Source organism: Chelonoidis abingdonii, chromosome 1 (assembly GCF_003597395.2).
Source record: "Chelonoidis abingdonii isolate Lonesome George chromosome 1, CheloAbing_2.0, whole genome shotgun sequence".
Lineage (NCBI taxonomy): Eukaryota > Metazoa > Chordata > Testudines > Testudinidae > Chelonoidis > Chelonoidis abingdonii.
The window spans coordinates 116,693,281-116,721,251 of NC_133769.1; the positions used below are offsets into that span (position 1 = coordinate 116,693,281).

General features: G+C 42.2%; 1 protein-coding gene across 14 annotated transcripts in view; it reads left to right on the plus strand.

The window, feature by feature from the left end:
• Positions 1 to 27,971, plus strand: part of WNK1 (WNK lysine deficient protein kinase 1) — a 187,943-nt gene that overhangs the window by 92,972 nt on the left and 67,000 nt on the right. For 4 of the 14 annotated variants that reach the window (XM_075069390.1, XM_075069414.1, XM_075069393.1 and 1 more), the window contains exons 5-16: positions 1,783 to 1,871; positions 3,053 to 3,272; positions 3,525 to 3,861; positions 6,602 to 6,789; positions 11,802 to 12,881; positions 15,618 to 15,695; positions 17,082 to 17,231; positions 18,315 to 18,788; positions 19,974 to 20,249; positions 20,938 to 21,035; positions 22,745 to 22,907; positions 23,680 to 23,796. In XM_075069390.1, the coding sequence (XP_074925491.1) occupies positions 1,783 to 1,871; positions 3,053 to 3,272; positions 3,525 to 3,861; positions 6,602 to 6,789; positions 11,802 to 12,881; positions 15,618 to 15,695; positions 17,082 to 17,231; positions 18,315 to 18,788; positions 19,974 to 20,249; positions 20,938 to 21,035; positions 22,745 to 22,907; positions 23,680 to 23,796 (3,270 nt within the window). Of the gene's footprint in view, positions 1 to 1,782; positions 1,872 to 3,052; positions 3,273 to 3,524; positions 3,862 to 6,601; positions 6,790 to 11,801; positions 12,987 to 15,617; positions 15,696 to 17,081; positions 17,232 to 18,314; positions 18,789 to 19,973; positions 20,250 to 20,937; positions 21,036 to 22,744; positions 22,908 to 23,679; positions 23,797 to 27,971 lie in introns of all 14 variants that reach the window. The other 10 variants (XM_032796747.2, XM_032796748.2, XM_032796750.2 and 7 more) reach the window with 6 other exon arrangements.

Here is a 27,971-nt window from a genome sequence, read left to right on the forward strand (position 1 = left end):
TCATTTTCAAAAAAGCTTTTTAAAAGCATTCTTAATGCTCACTGAGAGAGACCCTGCTCTGGGGCTTACTTTTGTCACACTATACTCTTCAATTTTATTAATCTTAACTGCAGGGATCTGTAAGCTAGAGCAAGGAAACAGGCTCTCCAGAATACAGTCAACCAGATGTTTGGATTTTTTGTGTGAAATACATCCAGCATACTTAATTTTTGGTTATTAAATACACCTCTCCATTACTCTAGGTGCATGAACAATGCATACTAAAACTACAGCTAATAATCGAAGGCGTTAGAAATCTGGACTCCAGTGCTTCCCCCTCACTCATCCATCCCTGTTGGAACCCACCTCTCCCTCCCTCGGAATTGTCTGGGAAAGAAAATAAGCTGTGTAGCATGCCTGGAAGGTCCACAAACCACCCTCAGACCAATAGAGAAGGGAATTTAGTCTAGGAAGCTACAGACAATACTAAGTTAGCCCCCTTCCATTTAAATGAGGGACTGTGAGCCTGAGTTTCTTAGGGAAAAGGTTGACAGCCAGTGAACTATGACTTCCCTCCCATTACGAAATATGGGAAGGGCAGAGTGGTATGTTGTAACCACCAGGTTGAGAACGTTGCCCTAACTAATGTATCATAAAGGGAGACTGTCTCTAGGTGCTCAGGACACAAACCATGAAGGCTTGAAATATTTCATATAGCCCTGTTCCTTGACTGCTACTTCAGGGCTGGCTCTGTGCTTGGTTTCATTGTGATCCACCAGAGGTGCAGGCTGATACTTCAGGTATACAGATAGTGCAGTGATCAACACCATAAGTAACAGACCTGGTAGCTGAATTTAAGTTAATGGTTTACTCTGCCATCTTTAATATTAAGTTGAGATGAAGACTGAGTAAAATGAAGTTCTGTGGGCCCAATTCTGCTTTCTTTAATGTGTGCACAGCCGCCACCAAAATTAATGGGGATGTTGGTCAAATGGAAATAAGGGAATTTAGCCCCATATAATATATCTGCACTGACTTCCATAGGATTCTTATGGAAAAAGTGCTGTAAGGGGATCTTGCTTACTCTTTTTCTTTTTTTCCTCAGGAGACTGCCCTTGTGTCGCTAAAAGTCAGTGAAGTGTTGCCAGTTAGAGCTGCGTGTGTAATCATAACATCTATTTGTGCTGTCAGACTGTCCTACCTTATCAGATTTATTTTTGACTGAGAGGCTGAGGTATAGAGAAGTCTTCAATCAGTCTATGTCTAGGACACTGAACAGTTTACATAACCATCCAGACAGATTGTTTATGGAGCTGAATTTTTTCCTATAAGATGAATCTATGCTTAAATCTTTCTGTGTAACTGTAATTTGGAACCATTCTAGGAAGCAATGTAACTCTTTGCTGTGTGTGTTCAAGTAATCGTGGGTTAGTGTAGTAGAGCTGCACAGAAGATGCTCTCTTCTGAGATGACATGTGCCCCTCTAGCCAACAGATTCTTCTAAATTTTAAAATGTCTGAGTAGTGCCTAACTGCTAAAGCCCTCAAACTATATAGGGGATGTCTGGTAGAGAAAAAGGATGAATCTGTTTTTGAAAGATCAGTAATGAATGATTGAGGAACAAGACATCCTGTGCCAGATTTATCCTTGTAGTTCATACCAGGGATATAACTCGGCCCCATGTATACAGAATGAGTCTGTGTTTAAGAATTGCAGAAACAACCTTCATATTAAACATCATTGCAAATTAATTAATGGGCTTCTTTGTTGCTGTATCCCCATTGGTACTTCTGTGTGTTTCAGGGAGTCAAGCCAGCTAGCTTTGATAAAGTAGCAATTCCTGAAGTGAAGGAGATCATTGAGGGATGCATCCGACAAAACAAAGATGAAAGGTAAGCTCGCCGTCTTTGAGGCCTGGGCAGTTGTATTTCAGCACAGACTAAAGCACTGGAATAGTCCTATGAGGCTTCAGATACTATGTATTGGAAACTTTCCAGATAGTGTCATACATATAATTCTGATAAAATGTTGAGGTCTTGAGAGCAGTCATGACTGACACGATGCTGAGTGTGATTTGGGCTATTCTATACTGACTACATTGTGTTGGCTGATTTGATTATTCACTATGGTGTTCAAACCCAGTTACTCTTTGTAGCAGAGAACAGTGATGCTCTGTCTTACTGAGCCTGTACAGGTTGACATTACCATTTATACTTGTGCAGGGATGTATTGTTCGGAATATAATCTGCACCGATGCTTCCCAAATAGCACTAAAGTTGAAGGCCTAAATGTAGGGCATAAGGCCATAATTAAACCTAGGTAAGAGGAAGTGTGAAATGAAGGATTATTCCTTCCATCAAATACCCATCTCCCACTTAGTTGCTGAGGCCCAGTGTCACTGACGTCTACCAGTTGTGGGAAGGAAGACAGGTGAGGCTCTCTCCAGCACTGGTAATGTTACTACTTTTGCTGAGAGGGATGATACATTGCCAGGACTGTCAGAAATAAATACAGATCTCAAACGGAATGATACAGTTGGGTAACCAGTGAAGAGACGACTGTTCTAGGGTTTGGAGGCCATCTTGAATGGAATACTGACTTGTTTATTTAAATAGCAGTGTCCGCTGTGCCCAGTATGTGGACTAACAGATGCATTATAGTACTTCAACCTTCATAAAGCCATACTGTTTCAAGAGTTATTTTATGATATGCTGGCCATTATTTTAAGTAATTAACGTGATGGTGTGCTGATAGGATTAGGTATTTGTAGTTGAGATGCAAGTGAATTTTAAGCCACTGACTGTTGCATGCTTTTGCATCATCTTGGGGTTAAGCTTTTATAGCATTTTGAAAAGTTTCAAAAATTGGCACTGGAAAAGTGAAATTGAAATAGCAGATATAATCCCCCCATCCCAGAAAACAACAGAGGAGTTAAAGGGAGTAGTATGAAAAGCTGAGAGTAGGCTTTTTGGGATCGCCATTCAAGGAAGATGATGTTCCTTACTAATTTTGTCAAAACCTAATCATTATGTATCTTCTATTCCTTTCCATTTCTCTCTCCTGGTATGTATAGATATGCTATCAAGGACCTTTTGAACCACGCTTTCTTCCAGGAAGAGACTGGTGTGCGGGTAGAACTCGCAGAGGAAGATGATGGAGAGAAGATTGCCATCAAGCTCTGGTTACGAATTGAGGATATCAAAAAGCTTAAGGGCAAATACAAGGACAATGAGGCAATAGAGTTTTCCTTTGACTTGGAGAGAGATGTCCCAGAGGATGTAGCACAAGAAATGGTAAGGGCTCTTATGACATTTTTGGGCATTTCTAACTTTTTAGATTAGATCAACTCACACACTTTCTTCTGAAGTTGGGGTGTAACCTGCCATCCTTTTATTGTCCTGGCACTCATAAGCAGGTGAGGGATTGGTTGTGTTTGGAGCTAACCTTCAAAGGAGACTGGGAAACTGAAGATTATACAACAGAGCTGTACTTGTTGTATTGGTGTGGCAAGATGTAATATTGAACATCCATATGTCCTGCTTTAGGTGGAGTCAGGGTATGTCTGTGAAGGGGATCACAAGACAATGGCCAAAGCGATCAAGGACAGAGTGTCTCTGATCAAGCGAAAGCGAGAGCAGCGTCAGTTGGTGCGAGAAGAGCAGGAGAAAAGAAAGCAGGAAGAAATCAGTCAGAAGCAGCAGTTGGAGCAGCAGCTGCAAACAAATGCTACCCAGGCAGGGGCAAAGCACCCTCCATGTGCCTCTGGCATCACTGCCATCCCCACTACTTCAGCATCAGTGTCCACACAAGTAGAGCCTGAAGAGCCAGAGGCTGATCAGCACCAACAATTGCAATATCAACAGCCCGGCATATCTGTTCTGTGTAAGTATACTGCCTCAGGCCATTCAGGATGTATTCCCACCCCCTTTAATTTTACTCTCCTTCCTTCTGGGGAGTCTTACTGATTTCCTTTTCAAATGAAAAATCAGGTTATATGATGCTGATAATTCTGCCTACAGTGGGGTATCCAAAGTAATGTTTGCTGTTCTTTGAGTGCTTGCTCATATCGATTCCAATTAGGTGTGTGCGTGCTGCGTGCACAATTGTTGGAGAATTTTTACCCTAGCAACACCCGGTGAGTCGGCTGTGGAGCCCCCTGGAGTGGCACCTTAATGGCACTGGATATATACCCCAGCCGACCCAGCACCCCATCAGTTCCTTCTTCCCACCTGTGACGGTCGTTGGAACTGTGGAGCGCGGCATAGCTGTCCTCCATTCTCCCTAGCTTTTGCTTCCCAGTTTTAGATCGTTGTTCTAGTTATAATATATATAGTGTAAATAGTGTTATAGTTATAAAGTTAGGCATGTAGTTAAGTTTAGCAGTTTGGAAGGGATCCTCCCTCTTCCTCCCTGCCTGCCGCCTGGGCTCATACCCAAGGCTCTGGGTTTTAAGCCGTATTCAACCTGCTCAATTGTAGGAGGAAGAGAAAATAGTGAGAGGCTAGTTGATCTTCCATCCATATATGCACTAATAAAACGAGAGAGAGAAATATAAGTTACTGTTTGCCCTGTATAGGCAGCTGGGTATTAAGATCTTTTTTTGAATATACTCAGATTTGAAAGATATAACTGTGTGCAAGGCAATCAGGCTGTTCATCCTTTTTTAATAATAATTATAATAATAATAAAGAACCCTTGGTTAGCAGAGAGGACCTCGTAACATTTTCAAAAGAGCAAACTTCTTATTTCCACATTTAGTTGGAATAACTTTTTGATAACTCTGTCAAGGTGAAGGAGCTGTTGAAATGACTGTCAGTGGCTTTCCACATTCATCTCCTGATAATACAGATGAGTTTAGTTCAGAGTTGGAGGTGGAGCTCTGAGACGGAATATTCAGGGATATACCCATATATAGGTTTGCTATATTGGAGGAAGAGAATCTTAGGGTACATCTACACTGCACGATTATTTCGAATTAGCTTAAACCGATATTACAAAACAGATCTAATAAAATCGGTTTAGCGCGTCCACAGTGGGATCACGAAATCGACTTGCGGTCCATGCCGTCAAAGCTACACATCGATTCTTCAGGAGCGGTGCATGTGGGTAGCTGTCCTCAGCTACCAGTTCCCACTTCTGGGTTGAGAGCACAGTGCCGATGGGGCAGAAACATTGCCCCAGGGTGTGCTGGGTACAGCCTCACCCCTCCCTTTGTGAAGGCAGCAGACAACCCTTTGGCGCCTTTTTCCCGGAGTGCATTGAGCAAACCATAGACACAATCATGGACCCTGAGATCACAAACGGTATCCTGACCGTTGTCAGCACCTCGCGTACTCTCTGCCAGCAGCATTCAGTACACAGAAGGTGACATTTACAGTACTCAAGGAATATTTATTTCTTCTCTTTCACGTGCTGGAGGGAAGAGACTGACGAGCTGTTCCGTGAACCACGCAAGACACCATGTATTAAGCTACAGACATTGGGCGCTCAGCCAAAGAATGCAAATAGTTTTCAGAGGACTGCTGTGGAGACTGGTAGCTGTAGTCCTCTTTACCCCCTCCCTCCCTCCTCCATGAGCATCCGTTGATGCTCTGGCTTCTCGTTACGGTTGTCACGCACCGCTGTGTATCCTGGAGTTTATTTTTCAAACGCTTTGGCATTTCCTGTTCTTAACGGAGCTCTGATAAAACAGATTTGTCTCACCATACAGCGATCAGATCTATATCTTCCGTAAGGTTCAATGCAGGAGCTACTTTGCATTTGAACTGCATCGCCACCAGTGCTGATCAGAGCTGGACACGTGAAAGCAGGAAATGTCATTCTAAAAGGTCTCGGGGCTTTCGTTTACGGCATCTGCATCGAGTTTCGGCCATTGCGGACCAGAGCGGTCAGTGGTGCACTGTGGGATACCTCTAGGAGGCCAATAATGTCGATTTCCGTCCACACGAACCCTAATCCGAGTTATCACTTTCGAATTTAGCGCTACTCCTCTCGTCTGGGAGGAGTTCCGAAATCGATTTAAGGAGCCGTTTAACTCGATATTAATGACGTCGTGTGAACGGGTACAGCGTTAAATCGGTATATCAGCCATTAAACCGATTTAAAGTCGCAGTGTAGACCTGGCCTTAGTTTTGGACCAGTTTTCCTCTTAATCAATAAAATATTTAAAAACTGCCGGTGTACTGGATACTGTAAATGACAAAATGAAAGTAAACTCTGCCCTGAAGACCTTAGTTCAACACAGGACATGTTGCGGAATCTGGAGGAGGTGGAAGACGTACTGTAGTCAGGGCAGGTTGTGTGACTGACATTATTACATGCAGATAATAAAGTTTTTAAGGCCAAGATTTTCAGAAGGGTGCTTAAAGTTAGACTTCCAAATTCATACTTAAACACCTGAATAAATGGCCTGACTTTGACAGTGCAAAGTACTTGTAAGCTCTGACTTCAGTTATGAACTACTGGGAGCTTAGCACTTTGTAAAATCCAGCAACATATATTTCAGAGCCTAACTTTAGGCACCCATTTTTGAAAATCTTGGCTTGTAATATTCAAGCAAGACTGTAAAACTTGTGAGTCCACAGTATGGTTTTTGAAACTAAAGTCTTGTGGTCTTTTTCAGCTGATGGGGCAGTTGACAGTGGTCAGGGATCATCTGTTCAAACTGAATCATGTGTGAGTAGCCAACAGACTGTGTCCTATGGTTCCCAGCATGAACAGACTATCTCAACAGCTACAGTCCAGGGATATACAACTTCAGTTGGCCAAGTGCAGTCTCAACAACATGGAGGATATCAGCCCCCCACAGTGGTAAGCACAAACCTCAAAAAGTACACACAACATTATGGATTACTTCATTCTGTTTGTCTGGCTTTGTGGCAAACTTTCCTCTTGCCTTTCAATTTGCAGTGTATATATTTAGGCTTGGAAGGGTAAGATTTTTATTGGTAAATGTTGATTTACTATAGACACAAACGATGAAAAAATATTTCCATAGATCAAAGTTTACAGATAGGCGAAGTAAGAAAAATGCTGCTTGAGAAGTTGAGCTTGATTTAGGGATACTTACTTTATATATTTTGGCATGAGATATTGACAGTTTGTGTTATAACAGTTATAAAGCTTAACTTTTTGAACTTCACATCTACTGTAATTAAGTAATTGTCTGCCCTCCATAATTTTCCACAACTGTGAAAATTTAAATCGATCATTAAAAAGTGCTTAAACCTATAGTTTTGCACAACTATGACAATTTAAATGTATAATAGCAATGTGTATTTTAAGCGTTTTTATTATGTCAATTATATTTAAAAAAAAACCAAAACTTAATCTGTCAAGCCTGTGTCTATTGTATGCAAATACGGACTCTATCTGGGAGGTGAAACACTTCAGGCTACATGCAGACTTTCTCAAATGCAGCACTTCATTTAGGATGAAGAGGGAGTAAGCTGAGTTTTTTTTGCATGCATTTAGAGTAAAATGGGTGGATTAGTATCTGTCTTGACTGATAAAACCCGACTTTGAGGGTGTTATCTCACATGAAGTCTATGCATAGACTCACTCAGGATAGGATGGTGCTTCAGCTACACTTAACAGTGAGCATGGAAGTTCCAAGGATCAAGAGTCCTTCAAAGGACAGACAGAGGTATTAGAATAACTTAGTGAGAGCTGCTCTATAAATGTGAACTTGCTACGTGTGTATTCTGTAAGGCTTTGATTACAGGTGTCACAGGTAAGAATTTTTTGAACCATTATAGAATGCTGCATGTAAGCACTCCAGACTGAAGAGATCCCACATTTGTGTGTTGCCATTTTTATTTATAGCTTGTGTTGAGTTGCTTGTCAGTTGCCATGCATATTCCTTTCCCTGGAAAGTGTGCAAAGGCCACAAATACCCTTTCCACTATGTTCGTCTGCTACCCTTTATTTGGTACCCTTTTTTCCCCCCTTGATACGTTTTCAATGCTGACTTTGTAGGAGCTCTTAAAAAAACCCTGCCCCTCACTGCTGTAGTATTTATATTTCCATTCAACAGTCATCGCTGGCTCCTTTATTTGCAAACTCAGAAGCAAATAATGGTACCGTATCTGGAGAATACAAAACCGTTTTCTGTTGAGCCTTGGGAGTCCTCAGGTTTCTATTTTGGTATCTAGAGCAGAAAATTTTATTGGAGTTAGTGGTGTCAGTCTTTCTCTTTGAAGAAACTTACCAATCGCATTGATGAATAAATGGCCTCTCTGTCCTTTCCAGAGGTACTTAACCTGAAGGTTTGTGGCGCTATTGATTCTTAATCAAATGAACCTTCTAAGCCATCTAAAGTAGTTCTTTGCTTGCTCTCTTACTTGCCCATATTCAATCCAAGGATGTGGCTTAGACCAAAAAACATTCCAGGCTTGACATGGCTGGCTTCCAGATTGAATGAATAGAGTTAACAGTAGGGAACCAACTAACAATTCTTCTGAGCAGTCCAGATACTAATCTGAAAAATCTTGCTAAAATCAGTGGTAGACCTCAGAAAACCACCAATCTGAATTTTTTTTTTAAACATTTGGAGTTCAATTCTCTGAAGGCAAGGGGCAGTTCATTGTGAGAAATTTCAAGGACTAGCAGAACAAATCTTGAAATTATGGGCTGGCTACTATACTAACGCTTCCATCTTTCCACTTCTTTCCTTTTTACAAGTATTTAATTGGGTCAGATTCCGACCTAATGGCTTTGGGGTTGTGTCAAAATCACAAAATCTTAGCTCTTTATTTAACAAAGCCATCTTCTAGAAAATGCAGTAAAACTAATATTAAAGAAGCAATTTTTTCCAAATATTAAACTCTAGCTTTTTGCTCCACAATTTATGTTGTGGATGATGCTTAACTTATGGTAATCACTTGACTGAATAAAGCACTAAACGTATCCTATCACTCCAGTAATATGTATAGGAAGCTAAACTCCTTTCTAGAAAATGAAATAAGTTTTGTGCAAGCAGAAAGACTGGAGAGACAAGTACCACTGACTTTGACATACACACCTTCCCCCACTCAACCTAGTGTGGACAACTGAAGGCTGTGCATTAAGCACCTAGGGTCTTTCATGTGTAGAATTGCTTGGTACTGGAAATACCACTTCAAAGCTTCCTGAAACGAATGTGCAGTGAGAAAATGTCTCCAATATGTCAGCCATGCTCTTCGTGTGCACATACAAATTGCTTCTGGTAGGAGCACTAATGGAACCCTCTTCACTGTTGAATAATCAAAGCAAGCTTGAATCCTCAGAGGTGCACACTTCCTGTTCTCTGTGTGCTGGCCTTCATTAAATTCCCTCGTATCCTTTTGCACACGTAGCAATCAGCATTAGTCTCATCATCATGTATGTGTGATTATATTTTTTTTGTGTTAGCTCATTAGTTGTACAACTTTTCATTTTTAAAGCATTCATTTCTTAATTTTGTTTTCCTCCTTAGCCTCAACGTGGTCGTAGCATGTCAGTTTGTGTCCCTCATCTTTCTGCTGTTCCCTCTCTGCCCTGCATTCCTCCCAGTATTCCTTCTACCCCACCGCCAGCATTGTGTGCACCTCTTTCTCCTTCCTACCTTCGAACTGCCCCCGAGGAAACCTTTGCAGAAAAGCTTTCTGAAGCACTGGAGAATGTCCTGCCCATGCACTCTGCCTTTCCACGCAAGCACCGTTGCTCCAGCCTGCCTTCCCTCTTTGTCAGTCCTGTATGTGTTACTGTACGCCTCCTGGCACACACAGATAAGTTACCATTAAATACATCCTGGTTTGGTTTAATGAAAGTAAAGAGGAGTTGATTTATTTTATTTTATTTTTTCTAAATCCTGTGCCCTATGCAACTAGAGTGCTGATTCCTTCTCTTTGGGAAGCATCATGCTTATGTAACAACTAATGAGCAATGTTGGCACCTGAAGTTTGATTAAAGTTTTAGGGAAAGGACTGAATGTATCACAGAGGAGAAAGAGAGAAGTTACAATCTAGTCTCTGTCCCATAAGGTTAACGCACCTGGTTCTGCTTTTAGGCAGTCAGTGACATTCTTTCACCTCCTGGATAAAATGGTTAATGTCAAATACGACCAGGTATTAAAACTTACTAGCAGCAGTTGGTTTGCTCCAGAGCACTGTGTTTTAGTGGTGACAATGACCTTCTAGATTTAAAATGTTAAAACAAATGAAGGTTCAGCTTCCTTCTTCTGTTTGATTCTGTTTGATTCTGGAGGGAAGTTACAGTTAAGTTTCCATTGATTCCTATATAATATTGTCTTTTGAGATGAAAAACTGCTTCTATTAGAGCAGATATTAGGTGCTAAGAGCATGAATGGAAGGCAGTCTTTCCAGAGTAATTGATTCCATTTGAAGTTAGAAGTGTTTTGGCTTCAATTTATTCTTTAATTTGAGGAAATATTTCCTTTTAGGGGGAAGTTAGAGAATACAGAATCAGTTTCCAGAACACAGGAATAGAGTATAAAGAACATGTCCTTATTCACTGTACTGTGCACTATCAGAGTTTTCTGCTGCTTTTCCAGAGGGGATATTAATTGATCTGTTTGATTCCTTGAGCTCACTATAATCAATCACAATGTCATGGAGAAATCAGTTGCTGGTAGCTCTTGTAGAATCCTCCTAAAAGAGGGACAATATTGCATCATGGCTCAATATGCTGGGGCAAAGTGAGATGAAAGCATCTCACCGAACATTTGGAAATAGATGATTTTGATTGTTACCCTGCTGTTGAATTATCCTTGAACCAGATCTTCCTAACTGACTTGAACTTCTAGCCAATTGGAAGCAGCTTCTTGGCAATTTCTTTGACTCCAATAGCCTGTGGTAATCAGTGATTTCATGGTTGCTGCTGTTCTCCCAAGAGCAATTAAATAAATATGTAGAAAATGAGAGGTGCTAGTGAAAATTAGTGACATATATAGTAAAAATGCATCACTATTACAAATTACAGTACAACTTTTCCTCACTCTTCATTCCAGCCCTTGGAAAAAAAGCCAGGATGAGCCGAACCTAACACTTTAATCAAAAAATGTATAACTTTCCTTTTGAGAACTTCACTGCTGATTTAGTACAGGTCTATTCAGATTGGAGATGCAAGAGTAGTCTAGTCAATTCTAATGAGTGTTAATAGCTTTTCTATCGAGTACCACAAATGTGAAGGGCAGTTGAAATCAGCTGAGTCCAAAGATGATGCAACATGAGTGACTCTTAAGAGGTGGATGAATCTTGTGACCTTAGAAGATTCATTCCATTGCCATTTAGCATATAGCAAGTGCTGAATGGTTTCTGAGAGGGTAATAACACTGCATCTTCATGGGAGATAATCCAAGTTAAGTAACCAAAAACTGAAGATCTCTTCTCCCTTTCTTGCCTTTTTTGTGTACCTTGTAAACACAAAATCAAGAGATTGTTGCCTCACTACTAGCTAGTTCAGAGTTTGTTCTTTTGATATAATTTGCACATAAATCAGTAACTCAAAGACTTAACTTAAAGCAGTTGCAGGTACCATGAAAGTAAATCTGTTTCGTTTGTCCACAGCAAATTCTTTCTTTTGTGAATGAGAAGAAGGGGGCTGTCACGGAAAAGCAGCTTCTAACAAAAGCAAATACTTCCATATGCAGTCATGTTTACCACGGATGTATTTAATGGATATTTACGTTTTGTAATTTCCAAAGCATTGTATGTGTTATTGATCATGAACTTGGAGTAGTCATTCTATAAGGTTACTACACAGAGCTGCCTAGAGAGCTGTGCATGTTCATGTCCTTTCATTTCTAAATGTATGAATTACTTGTCTTGTTCATATCAATACAGCCTCAGTCTCTGGTGCAACCGGGTGGGGGAACACCAACGTTCCCAGATTCACAGATATTTTTCCCAACCATTCATGAACGGCCAGTGTCTTTCTCGCCACCACCTGTCTGCCCGCCGAAGATCACCATTTCTCAGCGGCGCAAGAGTACCTCCTTCTTGGAAGCCCAAACATGCCACTTCCAGCCCTTGCTGAAAACTGGCCAGAGTTTACTTCCAACTGGTGGTAGCCCCACAAATTGGACACCAGAGGCAGTCGTTATGCTGGGCACTACAGCTCATAAGGTCACTGGAGAGCCCCTACATGTACAAGTCAGTTCAGCACCTCCTGAGGATGCTCAATATAGAATGCCTCAAGAAGCAGTGTACTTAGTGGGCATGCACTACCAGCCACAGTTGCCAGAGCATTATGATACAGTAGCATATAATTCCTATGGGACTGAACAGTACTTGAAACAAGTGCCTGAACAGAAGCATGTGCAAGGTGGCCCTCTTCAGAGCTCTGTTTATGATTACCAATCTGGGCAGACCTTCCTGCCAAGACATCTACAGAGCTTGAGGCTGGATGCTGGAATGAGCCCACTTTCAGCATTGTCCAGTGTTTCATCTCCATTAAGTGCAGATTCCACACAGATGAAATTTCACCAGGTATTTGTTCCTCATTCTGCACCTGCTGTGCTTACTCACAGTGGTGACGGCAGAACAAGCTGTGTTTTTGAGTTCCATGTACACACACCAAATTCAGCTCCAGGAGAAGGGAGTATCTTACCCCACCATATTTACAGAACCTGCCGGGGGTTGATGGATTTTAATCAGGAGGAGTCCACTCAGGCAACAGGGTTGCATGGTCGCCTCCAGCCTGTGACAGAGGAACTGTGTAACTACCTTGTTCCCGAGCTAACAGTGCCCAGAGCGGGATCTATCAGACAGAGCTGGCCAGAAGGAAGTCCAGAATACTCAAGTGATTCATCACAGCTGACTTCCTCTGACACTGGTGATTTCCAGTCTCCTCCCCCAACAGGGGTGTCGTCTACAGCTTTTGGTTCAGACTTCTCGTTGCCCATTGTCCCATTGCCTCAGAAGGTATTTCAAGAGTCGCAGTTCTTCATCTGTTTCCAACAAGGAGCCTCAGCTCAGCAGGCCTTGTCCACCTCGATTTCATCAGGAACACCTGCACTCTACCCTCAGGTTATGAGAGCGAACCATTCCAGAATTTCTCCTCTGTTTAAGTCCTCTACACAATTAAGAGCCAGATTTCCCTTCTTTCCTTCTCCTCTCCCTTCCCTACTCAAGTTGTTCTAGATCTTGGAATTCAGAGGATATGTTCCCGCTCTATCCCTAATATACTAGGATCTCAGTAGCTTACCAGGTCTCACCTAAATGAGTGAGACATCAACAGCTAATCATTCTACCTTCAGCCCAGCTAAATCTTGGTAGGTGGGGCCTCCTGACATTTGTAGCAAATAGTCAGTCAGTACTCTTTATTATTTCCTAGCTGATGTTCAGCTCAGAGATCCAGGGGAGTGAAATGCAAGGGTGGCTTTTCATCCTGACAAGGTTATGGATTGGGTACAATAAGGTATGACTAATTCTGTGGGAAGAAATATTGTGACCAAAGAATCATGCTTTCTCTGGTCATGCAGTCAGTGTCTTCAATTAAAGAATTTAATACTGTTTAACAAAATGTTCTATCCTACACAGTATGAATAATAACTAAAATGCCAATCTATCTGTCCACTGTCCAGATGCAGGTGAAACTCGTACTAGGTTTCAAAGGGATTTCAGGGTTTGAGGTGTGTCCGTAAATATACACAGATCTGGGAATGTATTTATTGAAGGAGTACTCTGAAAATTACTTAGGAAAATTTTATTTTCCAAGTTAACTATTTTTGATAAATTAAAATGTAAACAAAAGCCAATTGCACAAATTGTCTGAGCTTGATATTCATAAGGTATCATTTCCACATAATGGCAGTACTTGGGACTGTTAAAAATGAAACAAACTTAAACATGGTTGGAATTTACATATTTTATCGATACATGAGGTACTTTACTTCTAGGTAGGTCCTCTCCTCTCCTGGCTCTTGCAAGTTAGACTTCTCTTCTCCCTCACTCCACTCATTTCAAAAGTGAAGTTAGGATTCTCTTCACTATTGCAGTTGCAGGGGACTAGCCCGTTTTTTAGAATGGAGATGATGTTTAGGAAGAAAAGGAGTTAGTTGTTCTGCAATATATAATGTAGAAAGGTCAGGAACCAGGGATTTAGTCTGAAGGCTTTCCTCATGGATAGTGGAGACTTTCTTCTCACCCACTCAACACAAGTAGAGGATTGGGGTGATAGCTGTTTCAGAATACAGCTTTTAAGCACCAATCTGTTAGATGACAGTTGCTGAACTCCAAGGGAGCCCACTTAGAGCATAGTGAACCTTCAGTGTAAGCAGAGTGGAAGTCTAGTGAAGTGCTTTGAAACAGTTTGGGACTATACTACCCTATAAACACTAGTTAAACTTCAGTTAAGTGGTTTCCTATGCATGTTGAAGACTAAACAAATGACTAGGAAGGTAGCCCAAAAATAAGGAAGATAATCCCTACATGAGATTTTATTAAGAGCTCTTGACTAATGTGTTAAAATAGTGCATGATTTAGGACTTAAACTGTAGCCTCATGTTGAAGCGGCCTTACTTTGGTGGTATGTACCATTTAAATCGTAACGAATAGTCAAAACCTTCAAGAAATTAAGAGTAAAAGAAAAGGCTTCCCTGGATGGTGTTGTTTTTCCAAGGTTTTTTCTTAAATCACATGAATGTTTTCCAAAAGTATTCATGGACGCAATATACTGCAGGTTTGTACACTGTCTAAGGGAAATCTTGTGGCTTTAGTAATTTGAAAGAATATTTCATACAGTACTTTCTAAATGCACTAGACACTTCCTACTTTTTCAGCCTTCCCACTGAAGTGACACAAACTAAGAAAGGGAGCTGTGTGACGTTCCTTTTCTGGGCTATACTGAGGTGTATAGTTACTATATCTCCCAGTTTCTGACACAGAAGGATATTTAGTCAAGTGGGAACGAAACTGCTGAGGGGGTAGTTGCCATACCATTTCTTCAGTCTCTTCCACATTCACTTGTAATGTCATTCATCCATTCTTTTATTTGCTTATTCATTCAAAGTTATCTTTTTGTGTTAGCTAGGACTCTGTGAACTGGAACCCTCTGTCTCTCCAACAGCTGATCCAATTGATAGGCTCTGAACATTTATTAGGGTCTGAGAATCTGGAAGTGATTTGGTGTGGATTTTTGATATGTCTTTCAAAGTGAGCTGAGGACATGCACGCTTGATTTAATACTGGTCTAGAACTCTGTATCTTCCTTCAGCTGATGCTCAAAGATACAGATTTCATATCCTTTTTTTTATTTTCTCTTTCTTTTACCCCTGGCCACCTAAGTGTGCTCACAGTGTGTAAATGTTTAATGGTTCTGTTCCCGACTATTGTACCAGGACAGTCTGACGTAGATCCTAAAGAGACACTGCAGAAGGATGAAACTGGTAGGCTGACTTGCCTAATATGGAGGGTTGTTTGGGTTGCACAGGTTTTTTGTATTAGTTGTTCTGGAAAGCATAACAAAATAGAGCTCAGCACTTCCCCATAATGCTCTGCTCTGTTGAATATCTCTGTATTAAAATTAAGCCATAGTATTGTTTTGTATCATTAGAAATTTGTTCCAATTAGACCATCCTAGTCAGAAATTATAGATGCTTGTTGCAGAAGCCAATAAGTGTCCAGTCTGATTCCACCTGTTTCCATTTTTTCCTGTAGACACAGGTACAAGGCCAGCCAGCCTCGAGTAGTATATCAGTGGGGGTGCCATGCCAGCCTACACAGCAAAGTCAGCAGGTAAGAATAAACGTTTCTAAAGCTGGGACTGATGTGTATTAAGTTTAACTTGCAGCTTACTTTTTATGGGAGACAGTGAACAGAAGGATCTCCTCCTCCTTTGTTCTCCTTAAATATTTTCAGTATTGCCTTTTCAGAATTGTTTTAAAAGTTATGAAGTTTCAGATTGTGGGCAAGGGAAGAGGATTCTTGTTAAAATTGAAAGGATATAGGCTTGTTAGTGCAGATGCTAGGCACAACTGCAACTTTTTTATATTCTAGTGACTTTTTTATACATGATGGCTTATTTTTGACTAAAGTATGTAATTGAAGCTTGCCAGATGTGAACGGGGATCCTCTTGATATGTTTGAGTAAGCAAAGGTGTTCATCTTCTACTCTCACAACCTCAAGTTTACCACATCTAGTTCTAGTGTGCGCTTGGTTTTGAAAGTGAAATTTTGTAATCTAAGTTTAAGTGGACTATAGTGCTTGCAGAATCTGGCCTTCCAAATTTTCTCAATTATTTTCTCAATGACATTCCCTGTGCAGTGGCATCTTCTCATAAGGTATGGTGTAAGGACTTACGTCTGGGTTTTGGGCAAGGGGCTGAGTAACTGAAAGACAAGTTTTCTTACTTGCCACTGATACAACTATTTTGTAGGATCTTTTTGTGAATGCTGTCTTCTGTGCCTTTCAGGAAGGTGTTTAGTCTTTCATTTGAAAAGAGTTCAGACTAACTCTTAAGTAATTTTAAGATCTAACAAAATAATTGAGTAGGTGGAAACATGAAGATGAAACACCAATCTTATGGGCTCTTACCGTTTTGTCCTTCTGGCATTGAAGTTTGTATAGTGTACAACCCTATTGTCATGATGTAAAGTGTGGTAGCAAGTAGACTTCAGACTTAATTTTTTAATTTCTTGACTTCTTTGGACAGCCTTAATGCTAAGCAGCTACGTTTAGTGTAACTGTAGGATAATGTCTACTATATGTGTTCCCACATCTGTGTTTCTGATAGGTACACAACAGAGATTCCACTCAGAAAAACTATACATCTTCTCTTGACAGCTTTGACATCTGCCTATTCTAGGTAGCCCTGTCTGATTGTCTGGCTTTTGTGATATGAAATATTTTCTGTGCTGAATAATATTGTTAATTGTTTTTGCCCTTACACTAATTCTGTAACAGGAAGCATTAGCTTTCATTGTAACTAGTGAAAAATTAAGGCTCAGTGATGGTGCCAGAGCTGTTTTAATTCTGCAGAGTAGAAACTATCATATATGGTTATCTCCTATATTTTACAAGAGAGTGAAAACTAGGAAAATCTACCCAAACACATCTAAATCTGAGGAACGTTTTTATCTGAAGAGAAAATAATCTCTTGCCATCTTTCCTCCTTGCAACAGAGTGCACAGCAGCTGGCTCCTTCCCAGCAGACAGGACAGTACCAGTTGCAGCAGTCATCCGTTTCCAGTGGAGCTACCCCATCACAACCAGTTTCTCAAACTCAGACTCCACTGATCATGCCGATGCCTCAGGCACCAGCTGGAACTCAGGTAATTAAACTTAGTCTTTTGCAAAATTAGGAGATTTCTCCTCTTCCTTTGTTGATTGCCCCTTTTACTGGTCTGCCTTCTGTCCTAATGGTTCAGAAAATACTGCTGGAGGTGACACGATTATTATACTATGTTAAAAAAATTTGGCAGGAACAGAAATGTCTGAGTGCCTGGAATCCCTTCTTTGGAATATGTGGCAGAAGTTCAGTTGAAGAGCAACAGCACTTAAAAGGGAGGCCTTTCTTGCATAGATATCTTTGTCGGGTTGTCTGAAATAGGACAACAAGACACAACTTCTGCAAAGATTAAAATGTGTCACTTTGAGGAGTTTCATGTGGCATTGTTGATACTTCATGTAGGAGAAACCTACTGCATCCAAATTACATTTGTGTGTTCATAATGAAAAATGTGTTCTCCAGTTAATGTGCCATGGACACTGCCTCTTCTGAACTGTCTTCCTCCTTCACTCCTTGGACAGGATGCTTCTGTTACGAATGGTTTTATTTCAGCTTGGCTCACAATTTTTGATCCTGTGAATGTGAGCTTTTGTTAACTTTAAAGGGTTTTTGTTGCTTGTTCATTTGAACTACTCCTTTTCCAATTGATTGCTGGCTTCAATTGACATGACCTTTTGGCATTCTCTGTATACTGACAGTGGCTTTTCACTCTCAATTGCTCCCTGCCCATGCCCACAATGGGCAGACTTCCCCATTTTGTTGTGGGGTTTGCATCTCTTCCCGACAGGGAAGGGAGGGTTGGTTGTCGGATTAGAATGAGAGAGGACCAGAGTCAGTTTACATACATGTTGGTGCTGCAGCAGTGTTCAGATCTTGCTGTTCCACACCAGCACAAGGTACATGTTGCAGAAGGTGGTTTAGTGATCCTCAGGAACAAATTGCAAAATGAGAAACCTTTGGAACAGCAATCAACTCTCCAGCCACTCTCCCAACTACTCTCCCCACTCTATTCTTAAAGGGTGTGATAACTTAAAGAATTCTTTTTTCTTTGACTCATAAATTAAAAATCTGCTTTCTGCGACCCTGCTTCCTAAAAAGTCTATCTCTATTTTCTTTGCATCCCCAGCTTCCTGTTTCCCAAGCAATGCCGATCATCCAAGGCGAACCTCAATTACCTGTTGCAGCACTTTCTCTCCCTCAACCTTCAGTTGCCCCAACCATCCCCACTGGCTCTCATTTTCTCCCTATGGGACAGCCCTCATCAACCTCCCTGCTCCCCCAGTTCTCAGTCTCTCAGCTCCCCATTGCAACACCTCATGTGTCAGTGGCTCAGCCAGGCTTCCAGTCTCTGCCTATCTCTATGGCAGCTGGCATTAACCAGCCACTACTCACTCTGGCCTCAACTTCTACAGCAGCTGCTATTCCTGTAGGATCAACCATTGTCCCTAGCCAGCTTCCAGCTGTTCTACAGTCCGCGGCCCAGCTGCCCAGCCAGGTTCTCCCACAGCTCCTGCAGCCAGCTGTTCAGTCCATGGGATTACCAGCCAGCCTTGGACAAGCTGCTGAAGCTGCACTTCCAGCTGGAGATGCTTTGTATCAGGTATTGTTGCAAGCCAGCAAGAGGTCTCCTTGTCTTCTGTTTCTCTGGGGCACTAGACCTGATCTGTGTGCTGCAGATACTTGCCAATACCCGAATTTGGCAGGAGAGAACAAGCCACATGTTTTCCTCCTCCTCTTCTTCTTCTTCTTCTTCTTTGTTTTTAAATAGAACAAACGAGTTCTCTCATTTCACCTGTATGCAAGAGGGCATAGTTTCATTAAATTGTATTTGTTTTTGGACACCTAACTATGGATTTATTGGCAATGGAGTTTCTCTAAAAGAGCTAGTCTTTTTTTTCTGCTGTATGTGACAACTATGAATTTGAAAATTTGATATTTTATCACCCTTGCCAAAGACATCAAAATGCTGGTTTATGTCCTGGAAAGACATTGTGTGGGGTGTCTGGCAACACCAGTCTTTTGGCACAACTCATTGGGGGAAAATTTAATATCTTAGCAATAAACCAAACTATGTGAGCCCTGAACATAAGTGAAGTATCAGATGCAAACATAGAATGTTGAGATGATGGACAGGAGCTAATCAGTGTCTGATTATTTAGAAGTTAAACATTTACTGCAGTCAGGGTATAAAAGGGACAACTTGCATAGTGATGGGAATAGAGGCCCAATGTGATATTTACCCCTACTGTAATTGAGATGTGCTGTCCAACAGCAGATAATAGCAAGTACTGTTTACTTGTGGTGGGTAGCAATGTTGCTTGGCACTAAAGTCAACCTACCTCCTGCTAGTGGAAAGGGGAGAAATTGTAGGAATTTGTAGGTAATTGTAGGATTACCAGCAGCTGTTGCGTATCCTCTCTGAGTAGTGGCCGTTCAGCCTGCAAGCTCTTCAGATTTTCCACTTCATGACTTTATGGATAACTATTGGGGGTGGGAGGAGTTGGAAGATGAGAATTCATTTACCTGCTAGGGACTTTGAAGCCCTTCTCTTTTGTGAGAGCTCTGAGAGAGAATTTGCTGGTTCATGCTACATGATTGTTCTGGGCAGTCCGCTCTGTTCCTCTTGGAAAACGATTTTTAGAGGTGCTTGAACATTCTGGAAGGGTGTCACATTGGAACATGCCCTTGCAGCTTGACTTGCCATGTTTTCTTTTTTCAGCCTTTCTTGCTGATTTCCTAACTTCCCCTGAAATGCACTAACTCAGATTCCTCATTTCTGTCACAGGGCTTCCCACCTCGGCTGCCGCAATACCCAGGAGACTCAAATATTGCTCCCTCCTCTGCTGTGGCCTCTGTTCGCATACCTTCTGCAGTACTGTCCCCTCCCTTACCCGCTGATGCATTGGCTCAGCCAGGCTATCTTGCTGCAGTGGTGCAGCCTTATGTGGAACAGAATATTTTAGTTCCTCTGTGCGGTCTAGGACAGGTTCAAGTGCCACAGCCTGCAGTGAGTTTAGCACAGCAGGTCTCATCTGCGTCTTCACAGCAGGGAGCTTTAGAGGTAAATGTAATTTCTGCAAGTTCTGTGTGTAAACTATAAATTTCAGGGCATGCATTACATTGCACTGTTTGTGGGGGAAATTAACCCCTTCTGTGATGGTATTCAGTTGGACATAATGAACTAATCTCTCAAATGACTTTTTCTTACAGCAGAATGTCATGCCAATGTGGGGACCTTGTTGCCATTGGCTGTTCTGTTGGGAAGTGTGTGCCGCCCAGAGGCAAAAATCTGTTAACACTTCACTTCTTCTTGCTAGTACTCTAGATCCTTTTTGGTCTTTTCAAAGAAACTTTGCCATTGGTAGCCCTTGAGAATCTCTCTTATACATGTTCCCTGCAGCCTTGCTGCTGTTGAGGGAGAGATTTGAATTGTCTTTGTGCTGCGCTGGCTTCCTTGTTGCACAGTCTGCTAGTAAGACGCTGGCTGCACGGCAAGCTGTAGTATCACAACGTAGCAGATGGAATGGCTGACCTCACCAGGCGCTCTGTAATGAGACTTGCACTAGAGCCCTCTTCCTTGGGTATCAGATTTGAGATGACTAGACCCTGGTTGTTATAAATTGTTTTGGAGAAATGGTGCTTTCAAGGTTCGAAGTTTGATTGGGGAGAAAATATTAAAAGGTTGATTGTGGTGAAAAATGAAGAAATAACTCATCGGCGTACTTGATGAATGTTCTTTCTCTTCGCAGAGTACTCAGGGAGCATCACAGGCTGCTCCTTCAGAATCTGTACCATCAGCACAGCAACAGCTTGCGCAGACTACCCCATTGGTCTCCTCACTAGACAGGTAACCAGTGGGTTTTACCAAGTTGAACTTTTTGGTTGAGAGGAGTTTCTTCCCTTGGTGGCTGTTTGGCATCTCTTCTTTATTTGAGATATTTTCTACGTAAACGGAGGGAATAACTTCCATTTTTTTCTAGAAGATTTCTCTCCAACTCCTCCAAGCCTCCTCTTTTAAAGCAGGGCCTGGAGAAGGCACACAGATTGTGTGCAATGATCTGATGTTACCATGCCTGAGTAGGTCACAACTGAGAATACCAGATTCATGACAAACTGCTGAGAATTAGGGCAAACACCCCCCCCCCCCAAAAAAAAAAACAAAAAAAAACCTGGTGGTTATTCTTCCATATGATTTACCAAACCAGCAATAAAAGTAAATTTTCTGTCTCATTACATTGGCTAATGAGAAGTCAGAAATGCAGTCTCCTAAGGTACCCCAGCCTTGGTTCCATCTCCCAGACACTGGACTTAGTGATGAGTGGTTATTTAAAACCAATTTCATCAACCAAAGGGGGGTTCTTATCCCAAAGGACTAGTCACATACCCAGGTCAATATATAACTCAGATCTTACCCAATAATCACGTGTTGCTAATTCTTTAGTATCTAATATCTAAATCTTTATTTATAAAAAGAAAGAGATGAGTTAAAAATGACTAAAGGAATCAAATACATGCAATAATTGCAAAGTTCTTGGATCAGGCTTGAAGCAGTGATGGCATAAAACTGCTGGCTTGTTAAGTCTCTGGTTTCTTTCAAAAGATTGGAAGGTCCCTCAGTCTCTTGGTTAGAATGCTCTCACTAGTATAAGTCCATAGTCCAGAGATCAGAGTGGGAAAGAGGCCAAGTGGAGATGTGAGGCCTTCTATACTTTCTGCCATATGATGGGTCTGCTCTCAGTACAGTCAGTGGAAAAGTACAGGCACAAGATGGAAATGAGTGTCACATAAGCTGGTCACATGCCCTTGCATGTTTTGAGGAGTTATAGCAGGGGCCATTACCCACACTCTGGCTGGAAAGTTCACAGGTGGCGATAAGCTTTTTCCATGGCCCATTGGGTTCATGGATGGGCCATCAACTTGAATAGTCTGTTCACAATGTGCTGGCTAGACTGGATGTAAACTACCTTGTGGGAGTTACTACATTTGAAATACAGGTATACAGTCAATATGCATAACTTCAGAAATGAAAATGATACGTGCATACTAATAGGATAATCATATTCAGCAAATCATAACTTTTCCATTGACACCTCGCATGACATACTTTGTACAAGATTTGTTGCAATTGTATAACAGTGGTAGCAATAATAATATATATGGTCATATCTTAATCAGATAACGTCACACCTGATATGCTAATCTACTGCAATTACGCATCAAGCAAGGGGCTTACTCATTCCTGTGATACTCATACTTATTCAGGGGGTGAGCCTTGCAGAGCTTGATACTTCATCTAGAAGATGGATTTAAATGGATTATTTTACAAACATATTTTATGGATCCCTTCCTTTCATGTGTGGTTACATATTTATTATTCAAGCAACCATATGTAATTAAAGGATTATCCTCCTCATGCCCTGTCCTCGTAAGAGCAACCAGTATTGCTCTTAAGAGACCACCCGCTTGTAGTTTAAGAGGAGAATTCTGTCATAACACACTAAAGAATTTCAAATATTTGTGAAAATTATTAAAACTTAAAATTATTTTTTGTTTTAGTGCACATTCTGATGTTGCTTCGGGCATGAGTGATGGGAATGAGAATGTGCCAGGATCTACTGGGAGACATGAAGGGAGGACCACCAAACGCCATTATCGGAAGTCTGTACGCAGCCGCTCTCGGCATGAGAAGACTGCTAGACCAAAACTGAGAATTCTCAATGTGAGTTATGGCTTATTTCAGTGACTGTAGCAGTGGGTAATGTCTGTCTTTCCTACCCACCATCCTGAAGAGAGGTATCCTTTCTGTTTCCATTTTATCCTAAATTCTGATAACGGCCTCCCATGTGAAGTGGCTAGGCTTCCACTCCATCTCTTTTCTTGGTGCTGTACACTATACAGGGGTGTAAAAAATAATCTTCCTGCTTTGGAGGTCAGATAGTGTTCCAAAGATGAGCTATTAGGTATGCTGCGGAGCATTAAGCACAGCAGAACATGGTCATTCAGGAAGCAGTGATACTAGTAGTTGCTACAGAAGGTTTGCTTTGCCATTGGTCTTGCCCTCAGACTGTGTTGACTGGGGTGAAGTTCATTTAAGAAACCTCATCCTATCTTCACTATTACCATTAATGACTTTCCTGAAATGTTGAGGCAGACTTTTTGTTCTGTTTCTTGACATAAGCAGGAAAGAGCAGTCAGAGTTCTAGAGAAAGATGGTCTATGTTGAGCAAGAGGGCTTGAAGGTTGATGTAGCTGGGAATCCGTAAAGAATCATTGCCCTTCAGTGCATCTGATCTCTGTTTGAGAAAGGAAAATGAAATGCTCAAGGAGTACAGTACAGTTGGCCCTCTTGGAGATCTCATGTTGCTTTTGTGCACATGGCCTCCCCTGGCTTTAGGAACAAGAGATGTCTGCACACTTGTGCTCAGTAGTTGTTTGTGATGTTCCACTGTGTTCTGCATTTAAGGCTAGAAAGCATATTTCTTCTCTTTCAGGTTTCGAACAAGGGTGATCGGGTGGTTGAGTGCCAGCTAGAGACACACAATCGGAAAATGGTTACTTTCAAATTTGACTTGGATGGTGACAACCCGGAGGAAATAGCAATAATTATGGTGAGCTATATCTCTAGTGCAGATGGAGAATTGACCCTGATTTTGTTAACCGTATTAGTTGTACAAATCACCTTAGATTAGAGTTCATCTAACCTGTCTTTTTGAATTACTACTATTCTTATGGCTTCCCTGTGCACTACAATTTTGTCTCCTCTTCCAGTCATATTACTAATACTAGAAGCAAAATCTTTCCCTAATGACTGAGTGGTAAAGAACAGTGTCCAAAGCCAACATGTTTGGTCCAGCATTTGCACAACTAGTTTATCTGAGGATTTGGGTCAGCTTCTATCTTAAAACTTCAGTGTCTTCAAGTAAAATAGTTTTAACTTTGTACTATACCAGGGGTCGGCAACCTTTCAAAAGTGGTGTGCCGAGTCTTTCTTTATTCACTAATATAAGGTTTCGTGTGCCGGTAATACATTTTAACGTTTTTAGAAGGTCTCTTTCTATAAGTCTATAATATGTTAACTATTGTTGTATGTAAAGTAAATAACATTTTAAAAATGTTTAAGAAGCTTCATTTAAAATTAAATTAAAATGCAGAGCCCCCCAGAGTGGTGGCCAGGACAGGGGCAGTGTGAGTGCCACTGAAAATCAGCTCGCATGCCGCCTTTGGCACACGTGCCATAGGTTGCCTACCCCTGTACTATAAGATTTTAAAAATCTCTTACTAACTCGTTGTTGTGAGCTGAGCTAATAAACAGTAAACTCTATTTCTGGAAATACAATATAAAACAAGTTCCTCCAAGTGCAGTCCCGTTCCTGTCACTGGGAAACTTAATTTTCTTAAAGTGGTGTCCATATGTGAGCTCCATGGTAGGTGTATCTGAGCCCCTGTACCTCTAATCGAAGATTTTAGGTTGCAGTGTCTATTTGGCCCGTACATTTGCTCTCCTTCCCTCATGATTTGCCTGGAGGCTATCTTGGACGGGTTAACTGCCCACAGTTCCTTCTCTACTGCCTTTGGCCTCAAATGGAGCGAGCAGGGTGTCTTGTTGTTCTCAGCATCATTAGCATAAGTAGTAGTAGTTTTAGTCCTTTTGTTTCCCTTAATAGTTAATTTCTGGGATTTAAAAAAAGGGGGAAAACCCCCTTCTGTTTCATGCCCTTTCTGGGGAACCCTCTACACCCCCTCCTGCCCCAGAGGGCATTTAGTAGTTTAGACTCTCTAACATCTCTGTTTAATTAAAAAGAAAAAAAAATCTGCTTTCTTTGCTTTTAAGGGTGATATCACTGTAAAGTATTGGGAGAATCATATATCCACAAAAGTGCAACATCTTCCAGCAGCTCAAGGTGAGGTCTCAAAGAAAGCCAAACCAGGATCTGAAGTTAAAATGCCTCCTGATGGAGAGAGCACTTCACCCACCAGCTGACTCCAGTGCCAGACATTCTCCAGGACACATGTCCCTGGAGCCTTTAACTTCCATTGGGGTAGAACCATGGAAAAAATCAGCAGATTTCCTCCCTTAAGGGCTCAAGACAAAAGGCTCCAAGCCCCCAAACAGAGGGGTTCCCCAGAAAGGGCATGAAACATGAAATAGAAGGGGTTCCCCAGTGTGCCCGGCCACCTCTGTACCAGTAGCTCCAAAGTGCAGTACCCAGAAGTATCAAGATGCCTCCGCTAGCCGCACCACCTAAAGACACTAGAGGCTCAGACTCCGAGGCAGTGGTACCACCTCCTAAGGACAAAGTACATACTACCACCAGTTGTCACGGAGTCCCTGGGCAATGCTCTGGAACAGCTCCCCACAAAGCCAGTCAGGACTTTGGGGAGCCTCCTCTCCCTTGGAGCAGACTTGTTCAGGGCAAGAAGCTCACATGTCTTCACTTCCTGGGTCTCTCCTTGGAGCATTCAGCATCCTCTGCCCCTCCGTGTGCTTCCCACAGCGAGCCCACCCAGGCGGGGTCCTGGGGAAGCCACAGGGTTCTGCACCCCCACTTTGCAGTCAGACGTGACTCTTAGCCAGCAAAACAGAGGTTTATTCGATGACAGGAACAGGGTCTAAAACAGAGCTTGTAGGTACAGAGAACCGGACCCCTTGGCCGGGTCCATTCTGGGGGTCAGTGAGCCAGACCCCCAGGTCTGCACTTCACTCCTCGTCCCCAGCCAGCTCCAGACTCACTTCTAAGGGAGTGGCACCAAGTAAAGCATTGGTACTGAATGGGGCAAAGCTCCTGTCTCTGGAGTGTTCCACACATAATCAGCCATCAGTATGTACAGCTTACCACCAACACTCATCCACGGTACCAAGTGAATCGGAGGCACTGCAAGAATTCCCATGCTCTAGAGACCTGGAGGTCATGGAAGAACCACAATCCCCATTAATTGGTACTGGAGCCCCATGCCTGGAATCACTGGGGACATTTACTGCCAATGCCCTGGTCAGCACCACCCTTACCTTTGATGAGTCTGACAGTGACCAGGAGCATGGTTATTTCCCTGACCTCTCACTGTGGCGTACCATCACAGTACTAGGGACCTCATCAACTCCATCCTTGCACTGACCTGCAGTCTTGGTGTGGGCCTCCTTGTGCACTTTCATTACCCCGCTTCCCTCATCCCCAGTGGCCATATTGGGATCCTTGGGTGATGTACAAAGCGTGGGATCTGTGCATGTCCATGTCTCTCGGAGAGAGTTGGTGAGACTGTCTCCTGTAGCTTGACTGTCTCTAGTCCCTGAACTGGAAGAGGAGGAAAGGCTTGAAAGAGAGACTATCCCTGCAGCAGACTTCTTATCTTCACCAGATAAGGCTTTAGTGCCTCCTCCCATCACTATCTGATGATTTTAAGAACTTTGAAGATCTTACTAAGAGCGTGGAAGATGAGTTGCAAATTCCCCTACAGGAGGTAGCAGATACACTTCACAAGCTGGTAGATATTCTGCATAACTTCCTCCTTCTCTAAAATCTCCCTCCCACTTAAGGAGACACTTCTTGACCTTGCCAAAGTCATCTGGCAGACACCAGCCTCCATTGCATGACCTGCAAGAGAGCCGACAAGAAATATTACATCCCTCTCAAAGAGGCAGACTTTCTGTTTCTTCATCATCAACCCAATTCAATTGCTGTAGATGTGATTAATGCATATGGCAAGCAACATTGTGCCAGGTTGACCCATATGATGGAGATTAGAAAAGTCAGTGTGTAATCGAACATTTACCAGAGGCACAAAAAGAGCAGCTTCAGGTCATTGTCATAGAGGGCCAGTTAGTGGCCAGGACTGTGCTACAGATAGCATTGGATGTAGCTAGAGTGACCAGATGTCCGATAAAATCGGGACTGTCCCAATATTTAGGAGTTTATCCTGATATTTTGCACGGTTTTTTTTTTTCCCTTTGCCAGTGACCCCCTACGTGTCCTGATATTTTCTTCCTCTCATCTGGTCACCCTAGATGCAGCAGATACAGCAGCCTGCTAGGTTTCCATGGCAGTGATGAGGTGTCATGGTTACACCTTTCTGGGTTGCCCAGAGAGGTATAGACTGCAGTTGAGGATCTCCTATTCAAAGGGCCCAAGCTCTTCACTGATATTACCAGCTCCTTTCTCCACACCCTGAAGGATTCCATAGGAATCTACACAGCGGGACAAAAGATAGGGCTCTCAACCACAGTAAAGGTCATGACCTTGTCAGTACCTACCCTCACAGCGCTATTACGAGCAGCAGTGCAAGAGGCTTAGGGTACAAAAGCGAAAACAGCACCCCAGTGTGTGACCTCTGACTGTATCTTTTCAGCACTTTTGACAGATTGGTCACGGGCCTGAACAACTACACTTTGAAACATTCCTCTGGGGCACCTGTCACATCTCTTTGGCAATCACTTGAGCTTTCACAGCAGCTGGGACAGATGGCTCTTGGAGATTATTTCAAAGGGTTATGCCATTCATTTCTTGTCCCTCCCGCATTCCCACCCTATAAGAACATAAGAGCGGCCGTACCGGGTCAGACCAGAGGTCCATCTAGCCCAGTATCTCTCTACCGACAGTGGCCAATGTCAGGTGCCCCAGAGGGAGTGAACCTAATGGGCAATGATCAAGTGATCTCTCTCCTGCCATCCATCTCCATCCTCTGACTCCTCTGACAAAACAGAGGCTAGGGACACCATTCTCTTACCAATCTGCTAATAGCCATTATGGAACTTAGCACCACCATGAATTTATCCAGTTCTCTCTTAAAC